General features: G+C 49.0%; 1 protein-coding gene across 2 annotated transcripts; it reads left to right on the forward strand.

Annotated features, from left to right (window-relative positions):
- ABTB1 (ankyrin repeat and BTB domain containing 1) lies at positions 1-25,637 on the forward strand. 2 transcript variants are annotated; one of them, XM_083155650.1, is made up of 12 exons: positions 1-133; positions 7,580-7,642; positions 8,453-8,508; positions 8,719-8,863; positions 9,553-9,712; positions 13,016-13,061; positions 13,706-13,822; positions 14,172-14,287; positions 18,524-18,622; positions 19,033-19,200; positions 22,738-22,938; positions 25,118-25,637. In XM_083155650.1, the coding sequence occupies exons 4-12, from the start codon at positions 8,829-8,831 to the stop codon at positions 25,322-25,324; spliced, it is 1,149 nt and encodes a 382-aa protein (XP_083011776.1). In that variant the 5' UTR covers positions 1-133; positions 7,580-7,642; positions 8,453-8,508; positions 8,719-8,828; the 3' UTR covers positions 25,325-25,637. The 2 variants fall into 2 exon arrangements, with proteins under 2 accessions (XP_083011776.1, XP_083011775.1); XM_083155649.1 differs by lacking the exon at positions 1-133 and adding an exon at positions 6,606-6,875.
- The last annotated feature ends 1,433 nt before the right edge of the window (positions 25,638-27,070 follow it).

Raw genomic sequence — 27,070 nt, forward strand, 5'->3', positions numbered from 1 at the left:
TGTGTGGGACTGTGTAGCGCTGGCCGAGGGAGGCGTGGTACAGCAGCAAGAGCTTGGGAGGGGGCTTGGAAGCGGCAGAGGACTGTGGATGAAATGTGAGCCGGGAGCACGAGTGTCAGGAGCGGCAGCTGCAGTAAGTATAACTCTGTTATACAGCAGCCTCACTCACCGGTTCTCACAACGTATGAGAGTGATCAGACCGGTGCCAGCATCTCCTCTCTGGCTCCTGAGCCTCATTGCTGCCAAGCTCCGCAAGCTGCTGGGCTGTTCTCTCCGTCCCTCCTCCTTCTCCTCTTGCTGTGTCTCACTCTACTGTCTCACACATACGTACACTCACTGAGCTGCTTCCTATGTCATTGTGCTGATACCCAGCACGAGTACACTGCACCTCTATAAATAGAGAAAAGCATATATATATATATTTATCTTTCTCTAGTTTCTATTTAAAATAAATAATTGTTCTAGCCACAAAAGTAAAATTGATATGTCCATCCTAAGCACTACACTTTTTGTTATGTGTAGTAAGGTCACAGCATAATCAGGTCATTATGGTTTCTCTTCTTAAATAAATAAAACCCCGATTGTCCTGTATAATCTAGATGAAAATGACTACTCCAGCCACCAGGAGCTGTACCTAATTAATTCTATAAATATTGTCATTTATTAAGCTTGAACTCCTCCTTCCTTTTGATGTTTCATTTAATATCTGCCGTTACACAGTAAAATTCTTTACAGCACAAGGGTTAATCGGCCATCTTTAATTAGTACACCAATTAAGTATAGAATGGTCATGGATAGACCAGGTCTGTATAATAAAATTCCTGCTTTCCAAAAAAAGTTTTTCTGTGCAGCATAACAAGGGTTAATCGGCCATTTTGGTTTTAGTGCATTACAGCCGTGTATAAACTATGTCTGCAAGCACTGTTTCACAATTTTGTATTCCTGTATTTGCACTCAAACCGCAACATAGAAATATTAGAATAAAGAGTGACTTCTTTATTATTTAAGTCCTGGAGTGAATATATGTGTGTGTGTGTGTGTGTGTGTATATATATATATATATATATATATATATATATATATATATATATTAGTGTGTCAATAAGTGGAGTCACTCACCAGTCTTCAAGTGGGATTCAGTATTAAATCCCGGAGGTCGGTATCCCGGCGTTCAGAATCCCGACGCTGGAATCCTGACCGCAGAAAAGGGGGTGACGTGGATCTCCCCCCCTTGCGGGCCCGGTGCTTTACTACGCTCGGCACACTAATTTATTCTCCCTCCGGGCGGTGTCGTGGACACCCCCGGAGGGAGAAAGTGTCGGGATTTCAGCAGTCAGGATCCCGACCGCCGGGATTTACACTGCATCCCTTCAAGTGATATGAAGGGGTTTAAATCAGGCAGCATGGCAATACAAGGCGGGCATCTGCGATGCCCACCTTGTATTGCCATGCTGCCTGATTAAAACCCCTTCATATCACTTGAAGACTGGTGAGTGACTCCACTTATTGACACTATACAAGTAGTGATCTTCTAGCAAGCTCCCTATACCCGGAATGTCACCCCAGCAAAATATTTAATACAGATGTGAGTGCCAGTACTATGGACTGTGTGTGTATATATATATATATATATATGTAGTGTTCCCGCTAGGCTTATTTCACAGGGCGCTGCGCCCTGCCCCTTTAAAAGCCGACAAATTCCGCCCTGCCCGTCTTTTGCTGCCCTGCACAGTAAATAGCAGACTCTGACAAATTAAGGTCTGTGGGGGCCCTGGGAGGAACGTGGTACCTGGGCAGTGGGTCCGGGCATTGCGGGTGGGCATAGGTCCCTGAGGCGTATGGGCAGTCAGCGGCAGGGTCCCTGCGGTGATTGGGAACTAGTTCCCATCCGCCACTGATTGCCCATGCGCTGCCTGGACCCCACTGCCCACTCGCCCTGCCCGGACCCCGCTGCCCAGGTGCCCGGCTGCTGGGGGGGCCCGCAGGCCCAGCAAGCTACCCCCTGCACCATTCACATGTTTGTTAGCAATAATATATAGTATATGTAATATATATAAGTCAGTGCTCTGTGTAGTGTACACATCTTTCTGTGCACAGACTGGTTGGTTATAGTAGTGCAGATGACCTATAAAGGTGCATACACTTTACGATTCGCTCCTGTGCGATATCATCTTTTGCCTCTAATCTGCTGGGCCAACCATGTAGTGCATATGCACTGAACTATATAATTGACAAATGTCATCGGGTCTCCGCTACTGTATGTGCATGTAGTCATTGATGACTTGTCAATTGAGCTGTACAGATGACAATAGGTGGTCGGTAAAACCAGCGGGAGCGTGTATAGTTTGTAGTGTACATGCTGGGCGATATTTTAAACAATGCTACAATCCTGGCATTAATATGGTGTTTTGCAACAGAACACTGTGTACAACTGAATTCCAGTTAATTATGGATATATGCCGTGATCCTGCTGTTTTTTTATTTTATTTTTTTAAATGCACACTTAAAAAGAAAAATCTGGGGTCTCGCTTTCTGCTGATTTGTCTCCATACCTCCTCCCCCATGTCACCTTAACCCCTCGCCCCATTACCTCAGCTTGTCACGCCACCCATCACTTCACCCCATAACCTAAACATCTCTCGCCCCTTCATCACATCCCCTGTACCCTGTCTCCAGGTGTCATTTTTGAAGTCTGGGGAGTGACACCTATTCTCTACTGTATATAAATAAATAGAAAACAGTAAATGTGTATGTCCAACACGCAGGATGATATTCCGTAGGTTGCGGAGGTGTACAGTGTGGGGCTTAATGTGTAATGGGCTTTACAGCATGTGACAATGTGTAATAGGCATTACAGTGCGAGGTATAATATGTAATGTGCATTACGGTGTGTGGCATAATGTGTTGTGGGCATTACAGTGTGCGGCATAATGTGTAATTGGCATTTATGGCATGTAGCATACTGTGTCATAGGCATTAAAGCATGTGGTATAATATGTAATGAGTATTATAGTGGGGAGCCGGGGGCCCTGCCTATTGTGTCTGTCCCGGGCCCCACAATTTCTGATGGCAGCCCTGCCTGCAGTCTCCCTAGCTGCGCTGACAGTCCCTCCCTTCTAAGCCCTGGTGGCCATATTTACACAACTTCTCTGTGTATGGTGGGTCAGGTTGTGTCAAGAGCTTCACCCCCTCTGTGTCCTGGGCTAATAAATAGGTAGTAATAATGCTACATACCTCCCAACTGTCCTAATTACTGCAGTGCAGTGCAGTCCCACTAATTGGAGACTGTCCTGCTGTTCCTCCTGTGGGTGGCAGTGTCCTGCGGGCTGGGGGCAGTTGGGGAAGCTGGAGATCTCAGCTACCCTACCGAGCAGCCGGTGATCGCTGAAGAGATGCCATTCACATGTTCACGGCATCTCCAGTGCAGGGAGAAAGCCAGGGGCTGCTTAGGGAGCGCTGGGCAAGCTCCTAAAGTGACAAAAACAGGGTTGTGGTGCTAGGCCCTGGACCAGACCTTAGACCACGCCCCTTTCATCTGAGCCACACCCATTTTCAAGTTGGCCGCGCCTTCGGCGCAGCAGATTGCAACTTCTATAATGTCAAACTAGGGAGGTATGCTGCTATGTCTTTCTGTGCCCATATGATTTTCTATTATAATTTTTCAGCCTGACTGAAAACATGAACTTATTTATATGAAAATATTTCATGACCATTGAACACATTGCAACCACACATGATCGCTGGTTTCAATTGTACAGCTTCTGCTCGTAGGTTGCCCATATACAAACTTGCTCTGGTGGTATGCGGCTCTTCATATTTTTTTTCCACCAGCCACTGCAGGACACACCCCTGGGTGGAAATAGATACGCCCATATGTGTCACTAGACACGCCCTGAAATATGACACACCCCTTCAATGGTGCGCAACACTGCACTCGGTCATACCTCCCAACTGTCACGATTTTAGAGGGACAGTCTCGATTTTCGGGTCCTGTCCCACCCGCGGCAGGCATTGTCCCGCTGCGGGGGGTGGCAGTTGGGAGACCCCCCAATCTAGTAGAATAGACGCTGTGCGCATGCGCACAGCGTCTATTCTCGTATGAAAATGAGGTCGCGGCTAATTAGCATAAGCCATGCCCTCATTTGCATACGCCCCACCCCCTTTTCGCGCGAGTGTCCCTATTTCTTCAGGTCAAAAGTTGGGAGGTATGCTCGGTGCATTTTGCTAGCATCTAAAATCTCCCTCATTTTGCTTTTCAAAAGTAGGCAAGTATGCATCAGGCAAGCGGCTCTGTATATCATGGAGGCCATGTCAGACGCAGGTTCATTAGCAGCCAGGGCATCTGCCAGTTCTATCCAGGCCCGCCGCATTATCTGGCTGCGTCCATAGAAAGCTGATATAGAATCCAAGAAAACATTGGAATTACTCCCCTTTAAGGGTGATAACCTGTTTGGGGAGGAGCTTAATAAAATTGTTGCGTCCCTTGCAGCTGCTAAAACAGCTTGCCTCCCTACAGCTTTGCCACAAAAAGCGAGAACTCCTTCCTTTCGGCCCCAGGGTAAAGCCAGGGGACAATCCTACAATAGGAACACTCCACCTAACAAGACAGGTAAATCCAAGCCTAAACAGGCCTGGGCCACCAGACAGGCCCCTGCCAAACCCGACAAGCCTGCGGCATGACGGGCCACGCCTCCCGCAGGGGGATCCCCAGGTGGGAAGCAGGCTCCTTCACTTTGCCCCCCAATGGTTGTCCACAACATCGGACGCCTGGGTGAGGGAAGTTGTATCTCGGGGATACTCCATATCCTTCCTGAAGCCTCCTCCTCGAAAATTCTTTTGCACGGGGCTTCCTCACGACCCACACAAGGCGCAACATTTGTTAAAAATCCTACGGGCCTTGTTACAGTCTCAGGTCATCGTCCTAGTTCCGCCGCCCGAAAGGGGGCGGGGCTACTACTCCACGCTGTTCCTGGTTCCCAAACCAAATGGAACGTACAGACCTATTCTAAACCTGAAAACACTAAACAAAGTGGTCAAGGTGTCAAAGTTCCGGATGGACGCAGGAGATTACATGGTCTCTCTGGACGTCAGGAGATTACATGGTCTCTCTAGATGTCAGGGACGCATACCTGCATGTCCCCATTGCGCCGGCACACCAGAAATACCTCAGGTTTGCCATTCAGGACCGCCACTTCCAATTCCGGGCCCTGCCCTTCGGACTGGCCACAGCCCCCAGGGTTTTTACAAAAATCATGGCGGTAATGGCGGAACTTCTCCACAAGAAGGGCATTCGGGTCTTCCCTTACCAGGACGACCTCTTAGTGGTGCAAAGTCCCCGGAAGTCCTGTTGTCACACCTGCAGACAACAATTTCGACTCTCCAAGCACACGGATGGCTCCTGAACTGGGAGAAATCCTCCCTAAACCCTTCGCAGCAGATGCTACATCTGGGGGCTTTCCTGGACACTCGCTTACTGCGGATGTCGCTTCCCACAGAAAAATGCAGATCCCTGCAACACAAAATCCAGACCTTTCTCCAAGCCCCACAAGTCTCAGTTCACGAAGCAATGAGAATTTTGGGACTCATGGTCTCCACTTTCAATATGGTGGAGTGGGCTCAGTACCATTCCCGTCCCCTCCAACAACTCATCCTGAAAAGGTGGGACGGCCTTCCCCACCACATCAGATCCACCTTTCTCTCATTGACTCCCCAGGTATCGGAGTCCCTGCGGTGGTGGCTCCAATTGGATCACCTGTCCCAGGGGCGTCCATTTTGGTTCACAGAATGGATAATCCTAACTACCGATGCCAGTCTTCGAGGCTGGGGGGGGGGGGCGGTAGTAGAATCCCGATCCTTGCAAGGCGTTTGGTCTCTCCCAGAGTCTCGCCTTCCCATCAACATTTTGGAACTACGGGCAGTCCACAATGCCCTAATTCAGTCCTTGGACCTGATTCAGGGAAAACCAGTTCAGATCCGATCAGACAACGCCACGGCGGTGGCATATATCAACCGCCAAGAGGGCACCCGCAGCAAAGCTGCTCTTCAGGAAGTGTCCAGGATACTCTCGTGGGCGGAACAACATCTCCAGGCCCTGTCGGCAGTATTCATCCCAGGTGTGCTAGTACCATACCTCCATGTTGGGAGGTATGGTACTAGACATACCCTTTGGGTGGAGCATGACACACCCCTTCAAAGGGGTGCTGTGCAAAATTCTGCTACCAACTATAATCTCCCTGAAACTATTTTTCAAAAGTAGGCAATTATGGGTGAGATGTACGTGTGACATGTTATGACGTGACGTGACACGCTAGGAGGTAACCCACGTGACGTTCCATGTTAGGAGGTGACCCACGTGACGTGTCATGCTAGGAGGTGACCCACGTGACGTGTCATGCTAGGGGGTGACCCACGTGACGTAACGTGACATGTTTACACTGTACAGTTCCAGCAGCGGTGGGCGGGGCCGGCTCGTGAATTCCTAGTAAAGAGGAGGATCGGGGCGTTACCAGTCGTATGTGGGCGGAGCCCTGAGTGTGCCAGCAGCTGCAATGATTGGACCTATCGCCGAGATGGGCGAGTTCTGCGCCGTAGCGGCGCATGAGAAGCGGCGGTGATTGGCTGTCCGGCGGACGTGGGCGGGGACATAACTGGCTGTGTCAGGCCGGCGCTCAGCTGTTCTCTGTATCCGCTCCGAGCTCCGTCTTCCTGGGCCTCCGATCTGTGTCCGACCGCTGCCCTCTCCCGGTGCTTCCGCTCGCTGCGCTTCGAACCCGCCGGGTCAATGAGCCGCTCGCTCCGCCCAGCGCCGGGCCCGGGCCGATGGACACTAGCGACTTGTTCAGCAGCTGCAGAAAGGGCGACGTCTTCCGAGTGCGGTGAGCGGGGGGCTGCACCTTCAGGGGGGACTGGCTCCCCAATGCAGGGGGGCTGCACCTTCAGGGGGGACTGGCACCCCAATGCAGGGGGTCTGCACCTTCAGGGGGATCTGGCACCCCAATGCAGGGGGGCTGCACCTTCAGGGGGATCTGGCACCCCAATGCAGGGGGTCTGCACCTTCAGGGGTATCTGGCACCCCAATGCAGCGGGCAGGCTGCACCTCCAGGGGGGACTGGCACCCCAATGCAGCGGGTGGGCTGCACCTCCAGGGGGGACTGGCACCCCAATGCGGAGCGGGGGAGGGGCTGCATCTCCAGGGGGGACTGACACCCCAATGCAGCGGGTGGGCTGCACCTCCAGAGGGGACTGGCACCCCAATGCAGCGGGCGGGCTGCACCTCCAGGGGGGACTGGCACCCAAAGGCCGATGGTGCCTAGGGACTGGTAATGATCCAGGATTCAGTTCCTACCGAGGGCATAACTACCATAGGTGCAAGGGGTGCAGCTGCTATGGGGCCCAGCGCTGAAGGGGCCCCATCTTTGCTGTGTAATTAATATGTTTTACATATATTTATCACCATCAGTTGCTAATTAGGGGGCCCTAACAAACTTTTGCTATGGGGCCTAAGAATCTCTAGGTATGCCCCTGGTTCCTACTGTACAAATGACGGCCATATTATGCAATATCTTTTCTTTCTCCTCAGGTATCTTGTGGAGCAGAGAGACGTGGAACTGAATGTGCGTGACAAGTGGGACAGTACGCCCTTGTAAGTTTCCCCACACACTCGGGTGACACAAGGAAACAAGAACAGCTCATGTTGACCTTGTCTTGTCTGCGAGCTATATCACAGCTGCTGGAGGTTGTGGACCCGGTCGTAAAGCTGGGCAGGCTTTTGCATTTGCTTATGACTCTGGGGGTTATTCAGACCTGATCGCACGGCTGCAGGCCGTTCGATCACAGGCTGGGCGATTATCAATAGACTGCGCATGCGCACCGATCGTAGCGTGCATGCGTGAGGCCATCCTGTAATAAAATCTTGCTACTTTGATCGCTGGCCGTTCGCAAGTTGATTGACAGGAAGATGGCATTTGGGGGCGGAAACCGGACATTTTCTGGGAGTGTCTGGGACAAACACCGGTGTGCCCAGCTCTGGAAAGCTATACAAGGTGGTATGGGGAAGGGTTAAGGGCACCGTTAAGCCTGAGCTGGTAGTAAAAATGGTGGTCCGAGCCACACATGGGTTATTCTGAGTGCCAATATTACTGTCAACACCCCATCTCGATGTGCTGCTGCCGCTCAGTCTGGGGTGTCCCGTCTGTGCCGGTGACCCTAGCTGCAGTAAGACCGGTAGACCTCTGCTTGTGAGTAAGCTGACCTTTGCACCAGAGATCATTGGCGCGGTTGGTCCCCAGTGCCAGTCTAGGCCCAGAGTATTAGTGGGCGTGTCAGGAACAAATTGATCCTTATAGATTTTTTTTGGTGTCCAGAGATATTTGTTGCATTTATAAAATAACCATGGTTACGGTTTCGCTGACTGCAATGTCCCCTTTCATAGATCTGCTTTCTTTTCTCCAAGGTATTATGCCTGTCTGTGTGGACACGAGGAGCTTGTGCGCTACCTTTTATCTAATGGTAAGCAGACGGAACCTGTCGCCTTGATGTACCGCTGAGGTGAACGTTGTGTGCTGTGAATTGTGCCGGTATATTTTATCTGCACCGAGAACTCCCACCTGAGGCCCAGCGTCCATGAGTTACTAGAAGCCTGTGGCGGTAGCACGCTGACTGGCCGCGGTGTGCAGCGGACAGGATGCTCTAACACACACCTTGTCTCCTCCCGCTTAGGTGCTAGGTGTGAAGTGAACACGTTTGATGGCGAACGCTGTCTGTATGGCGCACTGAGTGACACTATTCGCAGAGTGCTGAAGGAGTACAAGCAGATCACGGCTAAGTGTATGCAGAGGGATTACTATGACGACTTCCTACAGAGGTATTTGGAGTCCACCTCTCATTATTGTCCTGTATTCCCTTTGTACACGTTGAGCATGTTACCACAGGCCGGCACAAGTGTCATGGCCTCTGAACTCTTAGACTGAGCAGTAGACGTATATTTTATCTGCATGTAACTGCTCCCGGCTAAAATAGCAAAACTGCAACTGCAGTTGTTCGCGTTCTCGGCGTCGCACCAACTTTCTTCGTTATGTCACACTAGGCCACCCGAAAAAAAAACATACCTGTGTTTAGGGACTCTGGGGGTTATTCTGGTTCACTCCTTCTGACAAATTCCTTCTTAGATGGACAAAACCATGTGCACTGCAGGTGGGGCAGATGTGACTTGTGCAGAGAGAGATAGATTTGGGTGGGGTTTTACTTCAAAGTGAGATCTGTATTGCAGTGTCAAAATAAAGCAGACAGTATTTACCCTGCACAGAAACAAAATAACTCACCCAAATCTAATTCTCTCTGCACATGTCACATCTGCCCCACCTGCAGTGCACATGGTTTTGTCCATCTAAGAAGGAATTTGCCAGAAGGAGTGAACCGAAATAACCCCCTCTGTCCCTGCTTCTGACCCACTCTAAATTTGAAACCCCTACCTGGCACAGTTGAAGCGGCACCCCTGTGTGAAGGGGGAGAAACAGGCATTTTGGTACTATAGCATCTTCTGTGTCTCCGCAGGCTCCTGGAGCAGGGCTCCTACAGTGATACCACGTTCCTTGTCCACGGGGAGTCCTTCTGCGCCCACCGCTGTGTCCTCAGCGCTCGCAGCCCCTACTTTGCAGAAATGTTTGAGACCAAGTGGAAGGGGAAGAAAAAGATTGCCCTGAAGCACCCGCTGGTAAGACGGAATGTACTGAAAACGGTTAAATAATATATTCATCGGTCCTTAGCCCAATATCGCTCACAATCTGCACTTCCCCTTGCAGAGGCCACACACACGCACTAATTAAATTGATGTTCTGGGTACCCCAATAATGGCACAATGGGGAATATTTTTATTTTATTATAAATCTACTCTATGAAACTACCGTGCAGTGAGTGTGTTACACGCACTGTGGGAATATCAAATATTTTGTTTGTGTTTTCATGTTCAAATAGGGTTTGTTTGTGTGACTGATGAGACTCTGGGCCAGATGCACTAAGCTTCAAAAGTGATAAAATGGAGAGTGATAGCCAGCCAATCAGCTCCTACCTGCCATGTCACAGACTGTATATGAAGAATGTCAGGTAGGAGCTGATTGGCTGGCTGTTTATCACTCTCCATTTTATCACTTTTGAAGCTTAGAGAATCTGGCCCTATGTCCCTTATTCTGGTTGACTAGCAAGGCTGCGAATTCGCAACCTTGTTTGCACTGGTGATGTCAGCTGCCCACCCCTGCCCATTCCCATGGGTGCGACATCCGCCTCTTGCCCGCAGTCTTTGGTGCGTGCGTCTGTTCACCGTAGCCGCACGCACCCGGCAAATGTGCATACACACAACAAATGCACGGGGGATGCAAATGAATTAGAATAACCCCATGTATGTACAAAAATGAAGGCCTCCACGGGACCGGCAGCAGCAGAAATACATTTATAATTATTATAATTTTATTTATAAGGCGCCACAAGTGTTTCGCAGCGCCGTACAAAGGAACAATACAGGGAGACAAAGCTTGGCATAACATTGAATAAATAACAAAAATACAGTACAAATAAAGAGCGCCACAGTTCAATACACATTACAGCTTGGATATAAGTAGTGAGGACTCAATCAACATACAACTAGAGGCTAGATGCCAATGATGGAGATGAGTATGCAGACGAAGATGGTCACTGAGTGTTGGAGTAAAGGAGAGCTGTGAGTGACATGTGACGAGAAGTGGGCTTTGACAACAGGAGGGAAGAGGGCCCTGCTCGGAGGAGCTTACAATCTAGTAGGAAGGGGAGACAGACAGATTACAAGAGGTGCAAGCGAGGGGGAGGTGGTTAGATAGCAGGATGTAAACAGGCAAGGGGTCGGAGAACCAGCTGGTTTATGCAGTGGAAGGGTACGCTTTGATGAATAGGTGAGTTTTCAGTGCCCGTTTGAAGCTTTGCAAGGTCAGGGAGAGTCTAATGGAGCGAGGGAGTGCGTTCCACTGAAGGGGTGCAGCACGGGCAAAGTCCTGTACTCTAGCATGGGAAGTAGTGATCAGGGTGGAGGAGAGACGACAGTCGTCAGCTGACCGTAGAGGGCGGGAGGGTGTATGAATGGAGATGAGATTAGAGATATATGGAGCAATGGAATTAGAGGTGGCCCTGTATGTGAGTGTGAGGTGTTTGAAGAGGATTCTGTAGGGGAATGGGAGCCAGTGCAGATTTTGTTGAAGGGGAGTAGCAGAGTTAGAGCGGCGGGAGAGGAAGATAAGCCTGGCTGCCGAGTTGAGGACAGATTGGAGAGGAGACAGTTGGGATCGAGCGAGGCCGGTGAGGAGAGAATTACAGTAGTCAAGCCGTGAGATGACCAATGAGTGGATGATAAATTGCACTCTGCACTCTTATAATCCACAGTCTCATTATTACAGCTTTACCGTTGTGGAATATCGATGTCACATCGGTTACTATCAATAGAGTTGCTTTTGATCAAAGGTTTCAATGTTCTAGAGGCAATCATTTGGGCGCTGTATATAAAGTCTATATCTAATGTCATCTCCACAATACTGCAGGTCATGCACCATGGAATATGGGGCCCGATTCAGATTAATTCGCCAGGTCCGAATTCGGTGCTGGACGATGTTTTCTCTACTGCGATCAGCTTTGTCAAATCTTTTTGTTTGCAAGCTGCTCGCAGACTGACTGACATGGAGTGGGGGTGGATCCTAGGTGTTTCATGGGCGTCCCCCCAAAAACAAAGGGCCAACGAAATGTTGGGAGGGGCTGGGAAAACACAGGTGTGGGGCTATGGGGCAGTAAACGTAGTTTACTGACCGGACGCGGCTGTTTTGCTCGCAGCCGGGACTAGAGGAAAAATCGTTGAATGGTAACTGAATATGGAATTTTTCCTTTCGGCGTTTGCGTGCGGCTAAAAAAAAAAAATGTCAAGGATATTTCAATGTATTTAGTTTCTTTTGGGGGTGCTAAATGGAAACAGTCTAGAGGGTGACACAGGTGAATAGTCTATTATGTAGTCACGCCATATCCTTCTAGAACAGTGGTTCCCCTACTCTGTCCTCGGTACTCCGCACAGTTCATGTTTTCCAGGTGACCCAGCAGGAGCATTGTGTCACCAACTGTCACATTATAAAGATCCGAAGGTGGCATGGGGGAGAACCTGTGTTGTAGAATGTATGTAAGTGATTGCCCACTGCCACTTGTTTCTCACACAGGGCCGGATGCTCTTAACACAAAAATGTGCTAAAACCCCCGTTATTGGGGTTTATACCGCAGTTTGATATGCAGGAAAACCCGCACACCGGGTTTTTGCTGCGTGCTGGCAATACCCCATAGAAGCCTATATGGGCTTCTTACAGCGGCCCCTGCCGCCCGCACCGAAGCACGCCACCCCCTGCCTCTCCCTCTCACCTGAGTCTGGGCAGCACAGTGCTGGGCTGCCTGGACCAGTGACCTCCTCCTCCCTGCACTGCACATCCCCTTCGAGTGCAGGGAGGTGTTGGCGGAGTCTCTGGCTGAGCAGCAGCAGCCCCGGGTAAGGGATGAGGGGGGTCCCGCTACACATCGACGGGCGCATCGCAAAGGGCAGCTCTTAACACAAGACCTGATGTTTGTGCATATGCGATAATTATCTATGCGGTAGCCCCGATGTGCGTCGGAGGGAGCCTGCGGATGATAGTGCATCCCGTCCACAATTGTCTAGAAGATTTCAGCCGGGCAAAACCGTCATACTTGCATTAAGCCCAAAATCGCTCTCATATGATCAGCAATAAAATGAGTATTGATCAGTGTAATAGGATTATAATCTTATTCGTTCATAAAGGTTCTCTAATTCTGCCATGTGCCATTTATTATCCCAGTAAACAGCTGGCGCTTCCCAAGTCTAATCCCAGTAGTTGATTATAACTTTGCAGCTTCTGACGGAGCTTGGAACAAGTCCCTGAATTGCGGAACAAGTCTATGCTATATATTGTGTATTACTGATCGGCCAATGGCCATCATCTCTCTACAGATAAACCCGGCTGCCTTCAGCTCCATTCTCCAGTACCTTTACACAGGTAAGTGGCTCACCGTGCCACTGTCCTCTCCTTGTTTGTGGTACCCGTGTGTGGGTGATCTGGATGATGCCTATGAAGTATGACTATTGGCTGCAGGAGTGTTGGTTGGGTGACGGGCCTTAGCACCGCTGCTTAAGAAGAAGAAGACCTCTCCTCTGGATATTGGCCCTTATTCAGATCTGATCGCAGTACAAATATGTTCTCAAAATGGGCAAAGCCGTGTGCACTGCAGATGGGGCAGATGTAACATGTATAGAGAGAGTTACATTTGGGTGAGTTATTTTGTTTCTGTGCAGGGTAAATACTGGCTGCATTATTTTTACACTGCAATGTAGATTTCAGTTTCTTTACACCCCACTCAAATCTAAGTCTCTCTGCACCTGCTACATCTGCCCCAACTGCAGTGCAGCATGGTTTTACCCATTTTGAGAACACATTTGTATTGCGATCAGATCTGAATAAGGGCCATTATGTCTGGGGGACCTTCCTTTTGGTCCTCCTAGTTATATGTAGTTCTGTGGTGATGGCTTTATAAGAATGTCTCAGAGGTGCTGTTCCGTAAGCCGCCATATTGAATTGCACCTGTTATCTGACCCTGCGATACCTCAGTGTTTGTGGTGACATAGCCGATACTTCTGCTGCAGGTCACCTGGACATCAGTGTTGAGCATGTGGAGGACTGTAAGCGATTGGCCAAGCAGTGCCGCCTTCAGGATCTCATCGATGAGCTGGAGGAGAAGTGTAAAAAGGTCTATGAGTTTGGTAAGTGTGTCCCAGACTGTCGGAAGTCCTAGCATCCGATTGGTCAAGGCTGAATCTAGGAGTAACATGTCTGTGCTGTGGGGGCAGAAGTCAGGTTTCGGAGATGTACCTGTATGACTTCCCATACTTACCTGAAAATGATTGACAGGTTCCCAACCATAGTCTTGGGCACAAGTGACTTAGCATCTCAATCAATTGGATATCCATAGATATCCTTATAACCTGGCCTGCTAGGGTGCCCTAAGATCTGTGTTTGGGAACCTCTGGTTTCCATGATGAATCTGACATTTGGGGTGGGGTGTGTTAAGGGACCCATGTCAAAGTTTAAATGAATCCTTTCTTCCTCCAGTTTCTTCCAAGCCTGGGACATGTGTGAAGGTTCTGACCGTGGAGCCCTCTGGGAACGGATGCCTGCGGGAAGACCTGGCCATTTTAGCTGACTGCGCTCTGCCGCCTGAGCTGAGGGTGAGTTCTCCGCCTCCTCGGTGTCAGGATTACTGGTCACTGCTTCCTGTAGTGCAGGTGCATTATGGGTCACACTGACTGACCGCGCAGGAAACATCTTGTAGACTGTGCTGATGTATTTTGCTAGTGACCAGCCCATCAAAATGAGGGAACAACATAACAAAACACTTGAATTGCTCTGTTTTGTGCCATCTATTGAGAGAGCGGCTCCATCCGTATGGGTTGTATACAGATCCGCACAGCGTTATCCAGCAATGTCACAATGCATTAGAACTGGAGAGCGGCTGAGCGGAGGGTGATGAGGGTACGGTGCTTGGGCGAGGCCAGAAGCCCGGTATAGAGTGCAGTGCCAGGTAGATATAAATCAGGGTCTAGATCTGCCCAGTAACCAGGTGGGTACGAGGGTTTGTGTATGAGTAAAAGAGCCAGAAATCCCACATTGAAATAAATATTTTTTTCAGTCGTGGATTATTTTTCATATGGGCCTGATTCAGACGTGATCGCAGAGTGGGCGATTATCGATACACTGTGAATGCGTGCGGTTCACAGTACGCATGCCCGAGTCTTGCGGTGAACCAGTTCTGTCCGCTGACCGTTCACACGGTGATTGACAGGGAGTGTGGGGTGGAAACCAACCATTATTTTGGGAGTTCTAAGTAAAAACACTGGGTTTGTCGGGGGGGAAACGCAAGCGTGCTAAGCCGGCCTAGGGAGGGGTTGTGACGTCCGCTTCAGCCCGGATGTGCCTGGTTTTTCATTGCAGAGCTGAGTAAGTCCAGGGCTACATGGCGCCTGCGATGAATTAGGCTCACGGTCAAATGATTTTTACATAGAGCGCGTTACGAAGGATTTAGGACATCCGTACACATCGCGTTTGTTTTCTGCGCTCTGTGTGTTACCATTGGCAATGTCTGAGGGGCAGATTCTTTCTGCGATTGGTTACTGAGGTGGCATTGCAGATATGCTCAATTCATTTATTGGGGTGTCTAGGAGCACTGGGTGGGGTTGCGGGTGTTATAGGGCAGTCTCATGGCTTTACGCTAATGTGCATACCTGGCCACGGTGTCTTGGATTGGATGCGTTCGAGCATAAGGAGATGACCTGGAGGAGGGACAACGTAGAATTTGCGTGTGATCTCAGGCTTTGTTTGGTTGTGGCGTATCCTGGTCAGGTGCTCGTAATTTAGGTCCATCCTCCTCTCTTGTACCCAGTGGACCATGTGCCATTCCGTTGTCTGCACTGAAGCAGCTGGTAAGCCGTTCTTCATGGTGGCATTGTGACGGAAGAGAGACCAGGCCTTGGGCAGCTGGAGAGGAGAGAGGCCATGTAAGGATGGGCAAATTGTCTGACTGTAAGCAGTACGAGAGGACCTCAGGGGAAGCCTGGTGCAGCCATATGCCGGATAATGTTAGTCCACCCTTAGGAATGTACTGGTTGTGCACCTAGGACCCATGAGGATGGATCTGGGTTATACCACAGGAGGACAGCCCTTACAGTTGTGGTTTCCAAACAGAACTTTTTGAATCCAGTGGGGGTTAATGATTTTCCCCCATGAACTTCCAGTCCAGTCTGTTGGGCAGCGACTTGGCATCCAGTGCTACTCTTAGTGAGGGTATCATCGTGGTCTGCGTAAGACGCCCAAAGATCAGTAGCTGCCACCGTCATGGTATAACCGGTGCTCTGTGGCTTGCCATAAACATCGCACTTACCTCCATCGGGCACTTTCCATCGGGCACTTATCCCCTATTTCACATTCCCTAATACCAAAACTGTGGCAAGGCATGCTGGGTCTTGTAGTTTCACAAGACCTGGAGAGCTACAGTTTGGACATGCTGGACCTCACACTGCTGCACTGTGATCTGGTCTTTCTTGGATCTCTGCACCAAGTATGTGAAGTTATTAAGAAACATGTAACGGCAATTGTGGTACACGGGCCAGGGCCTGTGTGTGTGTGTGTGTGTGTGTGTGTGTGTGTGTGTGTGTGTGTGTGTGTGAGGTGGGCACAGCTAGAGTCGGTTCTAGGCCGGTACTTCTTGCTGCAAGCCATGAGAATGGCCTTTAATCCCATTTGTTGGCTCAGTGAGAAACAAAAACATGGTTTGTGGCCCTTTTAGGATTTCTGAAATTACAAAGTAAGAAGCGTTTTTACTTCTTGGTTGTCCGGTGTACGGGAGCTATTAATGGTTTTGTGCACGCCGGCCGACCTCTGGCTTCTAAATATAACTTGGCTCGTGTTTCGGGAACAGAATGTTTTTTTATTCCCGGTTGGGTTGGCTTGAGGAGATTCTGAGGACTGTGCTCTATAAATGTGCTGGACAGGTCCACGTAAGGTCAGTGGATATAGAATACTGGTACACTTCGCCGTGGCTGCCATTATTAAAGCGGACAGTGGCCAATCCGACAGCTGCTAATGAAGGGTTACCTCTTACATAGGGTTGCACAACTACCCCAAAGTGCCACCTTCCAGGTGTCTCCCAAGTTTGTGGAACTAAAGCTTTGTCCTACAGATCAGGCGTCTTCAAAATTGTTGGCAGGTACATGGAACTTTGTTGGTTGTCTGCCCTAGCGAGCAGTGTGCCAGGTTGTGTAGCATAGCTTGTATGGCTGATCTGACCGCCGTGAGTAGATGGCCACCACCCAGACAGAAATCCCACCCCATGCAAGTCTGCACATGATGCGCGAATGGATCGCTAGTCACCTGCAATTCCTGAAACATCTGCTGATTGTTCCAGTCTGTGCGACTGTGCGTAACTCAGACTCCTCCACAACTTTACGACAGATGCAGGCTGATCGGGGCCGGCACTGATGCCTCAGACCCTACATTGAAACCACCTGGGAATGCCTCTAACACTCCCAGGAAAAGGGCATTTCCCACCCCAAAATGCCACCTTTCTATGAGTCAAATTGTGAGGGCATTCGGATTAGATCCATATGTTCTGTATCTGGGTATATATTACATTCATTTCTATGGTTTCAAAAAACTGTGAAGTTTGCTTTAAGTTTTTACAAGATTGGGCAGAAAGATCATGCACCCGTTATCCAATCTGAAAGTGCACCTAGGAAGGGTGGAAGATTCTTGAAAGTAATAATTAAGGGGTAGTGGTGGAATTTGTATGGCTGCTGTACAGAACGTCCCTGTGAAGCCCCTTTTACACACGCAGTGTGACCAGCTACACACGATCACGTCTTGTTTTCGCGGAGCAGACTGTCTTATGCCAACATCTAAATCCGCTCCGTCGTGAGCCACTTCAGGTTTTATCATGGAAATCTGAATCGGGCTCCGTGCACATCCGGCGTGATTTCGGCTGTGTGCGTATAATGTGGTCACGCTTCACAGATGTCTCACAAAGGAACTGTCCTCGTTGTTAGCAGCTTTGTGTGTAATTACTGCGTTACTCATTCATAAATGCACTTTGTACGGAACGCATCAATTTTCTTTTCGCTTTAAATGCAGTTTACTGTATGGTTTGTGATGTATAGGTTTCTGGAAGAATCGTTTATTTTTATTTTTTTCCCGCGTCACGATCACCTAAACAACTTGTTTTCTCTATTGCATTGGGAGATGGCAGCTGTAAGACCATTGCGGTTCTGACCATCTGACCATTCTCCTCTGTCCTCTCTCATTTAACATGACGTTGCACCAACCATTATTCCAGAGTTGAAGTAACTTAAATAAGGTCTCCCTCATAACCGTTCTGTACTTGAACAACAACTGAACCCCTTGACCATCTCCATGTGTATAGGTATCGACTTGCTGCAGATAAGAACCTCTTGGCCCATCTAGTCTTCTCGTCTTTACTTGGACAATGAGTACGTAAGGTTTTTGCTAACTAGTTGCATTTTTTTTTTTGGGTGGGGAAAAAAAACTCCCATGAGTTTCAAGTTGCCCCCTGGTTATTTTTGTATGGATTGTTCCACCTTAGAAATCGAAGACCACAAGGACTGTAACTGGTGTGATGGGCCTGCTTAGGGGTCGTTACTGTAGAACCGATTTCTCAGCCCGCGGGCAGTTGGTGACTTCCACACCAGCCTGGGTACGATGGACGTGCAGAGAACGTGGTGGTCGTTATTAGGGGTTCTCAGCTGGCTGTATGTCTAATATCACAGCATTCCGAGCAGACATCACCATGGTGACTATAGCGGGAATATGGCGACTGAGTATGTAGGTGAGAATAGATGATATCTGTGTGCTCTGTCCCGCCCGTAATATCTCACCTCTGACCTTCTATCCTCCAGGTGGGGTTCGGGGAGCTGCCCTTTGACAGCACTGATAACTTCTGCAGTTACCCCGACGTTTGTTTCCGGATAACGGGTTACAACTTTCTGTGTCACAAGGTAACGATATAACAGATTATGGGTCTTTTTATTTATAGCATTTATCTTTATCTTTTTTTTACAATTTTAAAATGTCCCCTCTGCTCCCCGGACAGCCAGGATCCTGGCAGTCACCTAGTGCCATGCCGCACCGCACGGGCACATAATGCACTATCCTGTTCTAGTCTATTCACTGTATCGGGGTGGGGAGATGACCGCCATTACGTCCCATGGAACCTTGCGGTGACCATTCCCTGCATTAATGCATAGGTGGTGTGTGTGTGTGTGTGTGTTAGCAAGAACATTGCTAACCGCGTGTAATGAGCAGAGATCTATGCCTTCCTGTGTGGAGCTGCTGATGTGGGCGGTGCGGTCACTTTTGCGCCTGGCGTCACACAGATGTCTAACCACCGTTGTATATATATTTCCAGTCTTTCTTCTGTGGTCGGAGTGACTACTTTAAAGCCCTGCTGCAGGATCACTTCTGCGAGAGCCAGGAGCTGCAGACGCAGCCCAGCATCCCGGTGATCACCCTGCACAACATCACCGCCGAGACCTTCACATGCGTCCTGTACTACATATACAGTGACGACACCGAGGTGAGAGATCTGCCCAACAGTGCTCACATTGCGTTTATTGGCTTAGACCAGTGGGGGCCAAATCGGTCATAGAGATCTAGCAACAGTCCACATTTCCCAGACCACCTAGCTGGGGCACAGGTGTAGTCATTACTCACTGTAACATTTCCCAGACCACCTAGCTGGGGCACAGGTGTAGTCATTACTCACTGTCTCTTTAACCAGACCACCTAGCTGGGGCACAGATGTAGTCATTAATCACTGTCTCCTCAACCAGACCACCTAGCTGGGGCACAGGTGTAGTCATTACTAACTGTAACATTTCCCAGACCACCTAGCTGGGGCACAGGTGTAGTCATTACTCACTGTCTCTTTAACCAGACCACCTAGCTGGGGCACAGGTGTAGTCATTACTAACATTTCCCCGACCACCTAGCTGGGGCACAGGTGTAGTAATTACTCACTGTCTCTTTAACCAGACCACCTAGCTGGGGCACAGGTGTAGTCATTAATCACTGTCTCCTCAACCAGACCACCTAGCTGGGGCACAGGTGTAGTCATTACTAACTGTAACATTTCCCCGACCACCTAGCTGGGGCACAGGTGCAGTCATTACTAACTGTAACATTTCCCAGACCACCTAGCTGGGGCACAGGTGTAGTCATTACTCACTGTCTCTTTAACCAGACCACTTAGCTGGGGCACAGGTGTAGTCATTACTCACTGTCTCCTCAACCAGACCACCTAGCTGGGGCACAGGTGTAGACATTACTAACTGTAACATTTCCCAGACCACCTAGCTGGGGCACAGGTGTAGTCATTACTCACTCTCTCAATAACCAGACCACCTATCTGGGGCACAGGTGTAGTCATTAATCACTGTCTCTGTAACCAGACCACCTAGCTGGGGCACAGGTGTAGTCATTACTCACTGTCTCCTCAACCAGACCACCTAGCTGGGGCACAGGTGCAGTCATTACTAACTGTAACATTTCCCAGACCACCTAGCTGGGGCACAGGTGTAGTCATTACGCACTGTCTCCTTAACCAGACCACCTAGCTGGGGAACAGGTGTAGTCATTACTAACGGACACCTTTCCAAGACCACCTAGCAGGTGCAGTCAATACTTAAGTTGCCCATACACGCACTGATATGTGTGCTGTGCGTTTTGTACTTTATTTGTGCCGTGCGATTTTGGCACTTGTAGGGGGATGCGATGCGATGTACTGTACTTTGCGGGTGTGTGAGATGCGATTTTAGCCACTTTTTTTTTTAAGTTAATAGGTTCTAATGGACATCGCATCGCATATAGTCCTGTACTGATGCGATGCAATGAAGCACAAAAAGTACTGCCTGCAGGTACTTTTTGTGCTTCACAATATTGTACCTGCGAGGACGCGCATCACATCCTTGCAGGTACACGGTGCGATTATAGCACATGCGATGCGTTTTGTACTTTAAAAGTACAAAACGCATGCGATAATCGCAGTGTGTATGGGCACCTTTAATGTCACATTTTCCAGACCACCTAGCTGGTACACAGGTGTAGTCATTACTAATGGATGCATTTCCCAGACCACCTAGCTGGTGAACAGGTGTAGTCATTACTAACTGTCACATTTTCAAACAAGTGCTGCATTCATTCCTAACCGACACCTTCTACAGACCCACAGGTGACCTGGAAAACATGGACTGCTGGTAGATCTCGAGGACCTTTTTTTCCAGCTTTGGCTTGGACTGTTTTATCCCCTATCCCCTATCCCCTATTCCCTATATTTTACATATAATTCAGACTGGGGGGGGACAGAATTATTTTCGGGTCACTGTTTGCTGGACTGGTGACCCCTCCTACTCGGCAGGTCACAGTATAGATACTGGTTGGTGACTATAGGTTTCAGTATACTGCTACCAGATTATTTATATTCCACTGCTGATGTTCCATCTGTATCCGTTCTCTCCAATGATCTGTATTCTGTCAATGGGGATAGTGTAAGGGGTTAATGTTTACACTATAAATACAATTCCCAAATACCGAAACCATTACTACTGCGTGCTGCTCTCATGCTGATTTGCAGATATAACAAAGTAGTTATTTAAAGTTGATATTTGTTTTTATTTCCATTTCTTTTATGGCAAGAGGTTTTTTTTTTTTTTTATATTTTATTTAAAAATAAAACGAAGCCCCAAAAACTGCACCAATAAAACATTCCTGCAGGGGGTAGCAGAGTAATTCTGACTGCTATGTACATTACTTGTACATGTGCTATAGGGTAATGGGCAGATAGAAAGTGTTGTATTGTACATCAGCCTTATGGGCTCAGTGTGAGCTTAGCGTGTTGGTAAATAATAATGTTGCTATATCAGTGAATATCGTTACTATATAGGCAATTAGGGAGTCCTTATTTAGAAGATGAGAAAAAAAAGGCATTGTGAGAGCAGGATGTTATCTTATTGCTGGAATTGTGCTATTGATCATTGTCTTTTTTTTGCTATACTGGCTTTCCTTCTTGGTGCAAATAATTGCGTTCAGCGATTAGTGTTCCAAATGTCAAAGGTTTCATGAGCTTGTAAATTTAGTTACTGATCGCAGTACAAATTTGTTCTCAAAATGGGCAAAACCATGTGCACTGCAGGTGGGGCAGATGTAACATGTATAGAGAGAGTTAGATTTGGGGGAGTTATTTTTTCTGTGCAGGGTAAATACTGGCTGAATTATTTTTACACTGCAATTTAGATTTCAGTTTGCACCTGTTACGTCTGCCCCACCTGCAGTGCACATAGTTTTGTCCATTTTGAGAACAAATTTGTACTACCATCAGAACTGAATAAGGGCCTGAGTCTTCTCTATTCTCATCTTTTCTTGTAGTTTTATCCAGGGTAGGGATGGCCATTGACCATCGATGTTTCAAAATGATCAACTATTAACGTCTGATGTAAAACCACCATCGATGCTGGGAGTGGGGCTAATGTCAATGGATTTTTATTGTCGGACATAGGGTGTAGATGGCCAGTGGGCCTACCCACAGCACTCACTATTGCTGCAGCTGGAATTTGTCAGTCTCCTTGGACGGAGCAACCAAAGAAAGCCCAAACCCTCTGCTGCTGGTGAACCAATACCTGTCCCATCCTCCTTAGCCGTGCACAGCAACATCCATCCACCAGGGGGAGCTATGCCGCAGGAAACTTCTGCCCTCTGTCTCTTTCTCTGATAAAGCCTATTCTATGCATTCAGTGGTGGGAACCATTGATGATATGTGCTAGCATAGTTTCTAACCATCGATGGTCATCTCTAATATCTGCAAGTGTATGCCAGACTGTGCAATATCTGGGATGCCCACTTTGTATCTTTAGATCTAGCCAACATCCCCACTTCTATAAACCCGCACTTTAGTAAATAATACCCCTTGAAGTCTTCGAACATTAGCACACGGCACAGTTGTCCTGAGAGGTTGGAGGCGGCTGATAGACATTGTCATGGGAGACCCTTATTAATCTCCTTTTTCCGTGCTGTCCGTCCTGTTGTCAGAGCCCACTAACCCTGTGTCTGTGATTTCCAGCTGTCTCCGGAGAATGCCTACGAGGTGCTCTGCGTGGCGGACATGTACCTGCTGCTGGGGCTGAAGCGCCTGTGTGGGAAGATCCTGGCGCAGATGCTGGATGAGGACAGCGTGATCGGGATCTGGAACATAGCAAAGCTTTTTCAGCTGACGCGTCTAGAGGACCAGTGCACGGAGTACATGGCTAGGATCATCGAGAAGGTACGCGGCCGCGGCCTGCAGGACAAACCAGACCTATTATTGGGGTGTTCCACTAGCAGGTCTCTGTAATTTGTAAGTTCCCTATGAGCAACTCTTATGAATGATGTTTTTCTATTACCCTGTGGAGAGGAGAGCGGAGCTGCTGTTTGCCAGGGCCTAGTAGGAAGTTCCTGGAGGGAGTCTGGAAGCTGTTACAAATAATGCGGTCTCTGGGTCGACTGCAAAAATAGCAAACCTGCGATATTTTTTTTTTTTTTTTTTCATCCTGGAAGAATGCGATTACAGTTTGAGGGGTGACTCTGTGTTAAGGGGTTGCGGTCTGGACACATATTTTTTACGGCCGTGTGATGTCGCACACACAGCCGCTGCAAAGTCCTTGGGGTTACCCTTAATGCCTGGTTCTGCAATGTGATCGCAATTGAATTGCGCTCACATTGCTGGGCGGACTTGTCCTGCATTGTACTGCCCCCAGCATGCGAGCAACCGTTACCTTGGCAAAACTGCAACTTCTGCTGCGTCAGGCCCTATGTACTGAGCCGTGGAGAGCGATTAATATCGGTCAACCTGCTCCTAACTGCCATGTTTCAGGCTGCATTTAAGCTTAGGGGATAAGTTGCAGAGCAACAAAAAAAACGGGCGCTAGCTAGGGGTGTGTTGCGAAGCAGCTACTTAAGAGGGGTGAGTGACCCCTCAACAGGAAAAGGAAAAATAAAAGTAGCGCTACTACACCAATGAACATGTAACATATACCATTTAATAACATATAAAACAATTTAAAACCCTTGAATTAAAGTCAGGAGGATCCGTTCCTATGTACACCGCCAATGATGTCAACATAAACTCCAATGTTCCAAATCAAACTCTGGATAGATGAAGTAACACAGTCCCCATATGAGGGGGGTAGAATCTTATAGTTACCACAGTGATTGTCACCTGGAGACTATGTTCCTAATTGGATTGCATTGCAGCATGAGATTCTCCAAACATGGGTGATGTGGTCCAGAGATGGTGAGGAGGGTGGAAGGGTGGCAAGAAAATCGCTGAGGGCGGCTGGTCCGGATCCAAAAGATGGTATGATAAAAGTGCTGGGTGAAGTGTCCAGGGTTTGCTGCTGACGCGTTTCCCTGCATCTAAGTGCAGCTTTGTCAAAGGAATGACCATAGGACTCTGGAGCTGCTTTATATACCTGTCATTGATTAGGTAAATCAGCACATGTGTGATCATTACATTGCTATGTTCATTGGTGTATTTTAAATATATTCAAAATCAAAAAAAGGAGGAGAAAGTAGAACTAGAAGGCAGTAATACAAAAATACATAAACAATTTTGAGGATAATTCAGGTTTAATATTCCTAAAATAAGATAGTGTTTAGTAACACTTCCTGGTTGGTCGTTCTAGAAACCAATAAAACGGTTGTAGTGCAACCAATCATTCATAGGGAAATAGATCATGTGATGTTGTGATACGGCGTCACGTGACCGCTATGTCAGGTGCACTCTATCCAGAGTTTGATTTGGAACATTGGAGTTTATGTGGACATCATTGGCGGTGTACATAGGAACGTATCCTCCTCACTTTAATTGAAGTGTTTTAAATTTGTTTTATATGTTATTAAATGGTATATTTTACATGTTCATTGGTGTAGTAGCGCTACTTTTATTTTTCCTGCATTTAAGCTTAGTAAATAGACAACAATGTTAGATGACTGTTTCGTCCCATTGCCAATGTGCTCCTCTGTTCTGCTCTTCTGACGTGATACATGCTCTTTCCATTTTTGGTTTCGGCATAACCACTCCACCTCACAAACCATGTTTCCAGCTACCCACAGACCCGCTCAGTATGTGCAGTGCATGCTGGGTATTGCAGTATTGTCAGGTGGTTCTGCCTGCATAATCTGATGATATCACTTCCTATGATTGATACCGCCTAATCTTAAGCCCCATACACCCTAGCGGACCCGCAGCCGACCTGGCCGCACCTGATACTGTGTGTACACGGGAAACCATATCGGCTGCCAATATCCTTCAGTGACGTCACCGGGACCCGCTAGACAAGCTCTTGCATGCGCAGTAATAGGACGACGGTGTCAGAGGCTTGTTATCTGATTGCATGTTGCTCCCATACCCAGAGGGAGGCCGTCTGGAAACGTGTGGTAACCTCAGAACCTTCTCTCCACAGCTGGTGGATTCGGAGGAGTTTGCTGCCGCCATACAGGATGACGCGGCAGCGGTGGAGGAACGCCAGGAGACTGACTCCATTCCACTGATTGATGAAATTCGCTTCCATATCACCAGCAACGTGCAGACCTACAGCGCCATTGAGGAGGCCAACCAGCGGCTGGAGGCACTAGAGAAGCTACTGAGCAGCCTGGGGCTGGAATGCTGAGCGGTACACGCATAGAAGGGAAGGTGTATCAAAGCTCAGAGAGAGATAAAGTACAACCAATCTGCTCCTGGCATTGTCCTGTCATTGTCTGTAACATGGCAGGGAGGAGTGGATTGGCTGCTACTTTATCTCCCCATTATGTTGTGTACATGACGGTAATGGACAGGGGGAAGCTGGGACTTATCTGCTTTCTACGGCATCCTCCCGAATCTGTTCATTTGTACCAAGTGTGACTCTTACTTCCAATAGATGTTAGTTACAGAGCTCAGTGGTCTTGTGTCATTTCCTGTATTAAAGCATCTGCTCTCCATAATTGCAGTGTGTTCATTGCTGGTGGATCAAAGTACAAGCTCTGGGGGCACCGACCACATCCCATAATGGCTTTCATACAGCTTCAGAGATCGCGTGCGTGTGTGTGTGTGTGTGCGCGTGTGTGTGTGTGTGCACGTGTGTGTGTTTGTGTGTGTGTGGTGAAGCGCAGAGGGCCCTGCAAAATAGCTTGACAACCCAGGTGCATTGTGGTACTGATGTAGCGGTTGGGTGCTCCCACCTGTACTGCTCACACTGGTACACCCTCACACCTCCCCTACTCCCACCTGTACTACTCACACTGGTACGCCCTCACACCTCCCCTACTCCCACCTGTACTACTCACACTGGTACATCCTCACACCTCCCCTACTCCCACCTGTACTACTCACACTGGTACGCCCTCACACCTCCCCTACTCCCACCTGTACTACTCACACTGGTACGCCCTCACACCTCCCCTACTCCCACCTGTACTACTCACACTGGTACATCCTCACACCTCCCCTACTCCCACCTGTACTACTCACACTGGTACGCCCTCACACCTCCCCTACTCCCACCTGTACTACTCACACTGGTACACCCTCACACCTCCCCTACTCCCACCTGTACTACTCACACTGGTACGCCCTCACACCTCCCCTACTCCCACCTGTACTACTCACACTGGTACATCCTCACACCTCCCCTACTCCCACCTGTACTACTCACACTGGTACGCCCTCACACCTCCCCTACTCCCACCTGTGCTACTCACACTGGTACACCCTCACACCTCCCCTACTCCCACCTGTGCTGCTCACACTGGTACGCCCTCACACCTCCCCTACTCCCACCTGTGCTGCTCACACTGGTACGCCCTCACACCTCCCCTACTCCCACCTGTGCTGCTCACACTGGTACGCCCTCACACCTCCCCTACTCCCACCTGCGCTGCTCACACTGGTACGCCCTCACACCTCCCCTACTCCCACCTGCGCTGCTCACACTGGTACGCCCTCACACCTCCCCTACTCCCACCTGCGCTGCTCACACTGGTACGCCCTCACACCTCCCCTACTCCCACCTGCGCTGCTCACACTGGTACGCCCTCACACCTCCCTTACTCCCACCTGCGCTGCTCACACTGGTACGCCCTCACACCTCCCCTACTCCCACCTGCGCTGCTCACACTGGTACGCCCTCACACCTCCCCTACTCCCACCTGCGCTGCTCACACTGGTACGCCCTCACACCTCCCCTACTCCCACCTGCGCTGCTCACACTGGTACGCCCTCACACCTCCCCTACTCCCACCTGCGCTGCTCACACTGGTACGCCCTCACACCTCCCCTACTCCCACCTGCGCTGCTCACACTGGTACGCCCTCACACCTCCCCTACTCCCACCTGCGCTGCTCACACTGGTACGCCCTCACACCTCCCTTACTCCCAC

This window comes from Crinia signifera, chromosome 8 (assembly GCF_055691185.1).
Source record: "Crinia signifera chromosome 8, ASM5569118v1, whole genome shotgun sequence".
In the NCBI taxonomy this organism is placed as follows: Eukaryota; Metazoa; Chordata; class Amphibia; order Anura; family Myobatrachidae; genus Crinia; species Crinia signifera.

Excerpts from the sequence above, each read along its gene's own strand:
- ABTB1 (XM_083155649.1), top strand. The coding sequence starts at position 6,820 with ATGGACACTAGCGACTTGTTCAGCAGCTGCAGAAAGGGCGACGTCTTC. Across the intron at positions 8,509-8,718 it reads GCGCTACCTTTTATCTAATG|GTGCTAGGTGTGAAGTGAAC; the intron begins GTAAGCAGACGG and ends CCTCCCGCTTAG. Across the intron at positions 22,939-25,117 it reads TGGCTAGGATCATCGAGAAG|CTGGTGGATTCGGAGGAGTT; the intron begins GTACGCGGCCGC and ends TTCTCTCCACAG.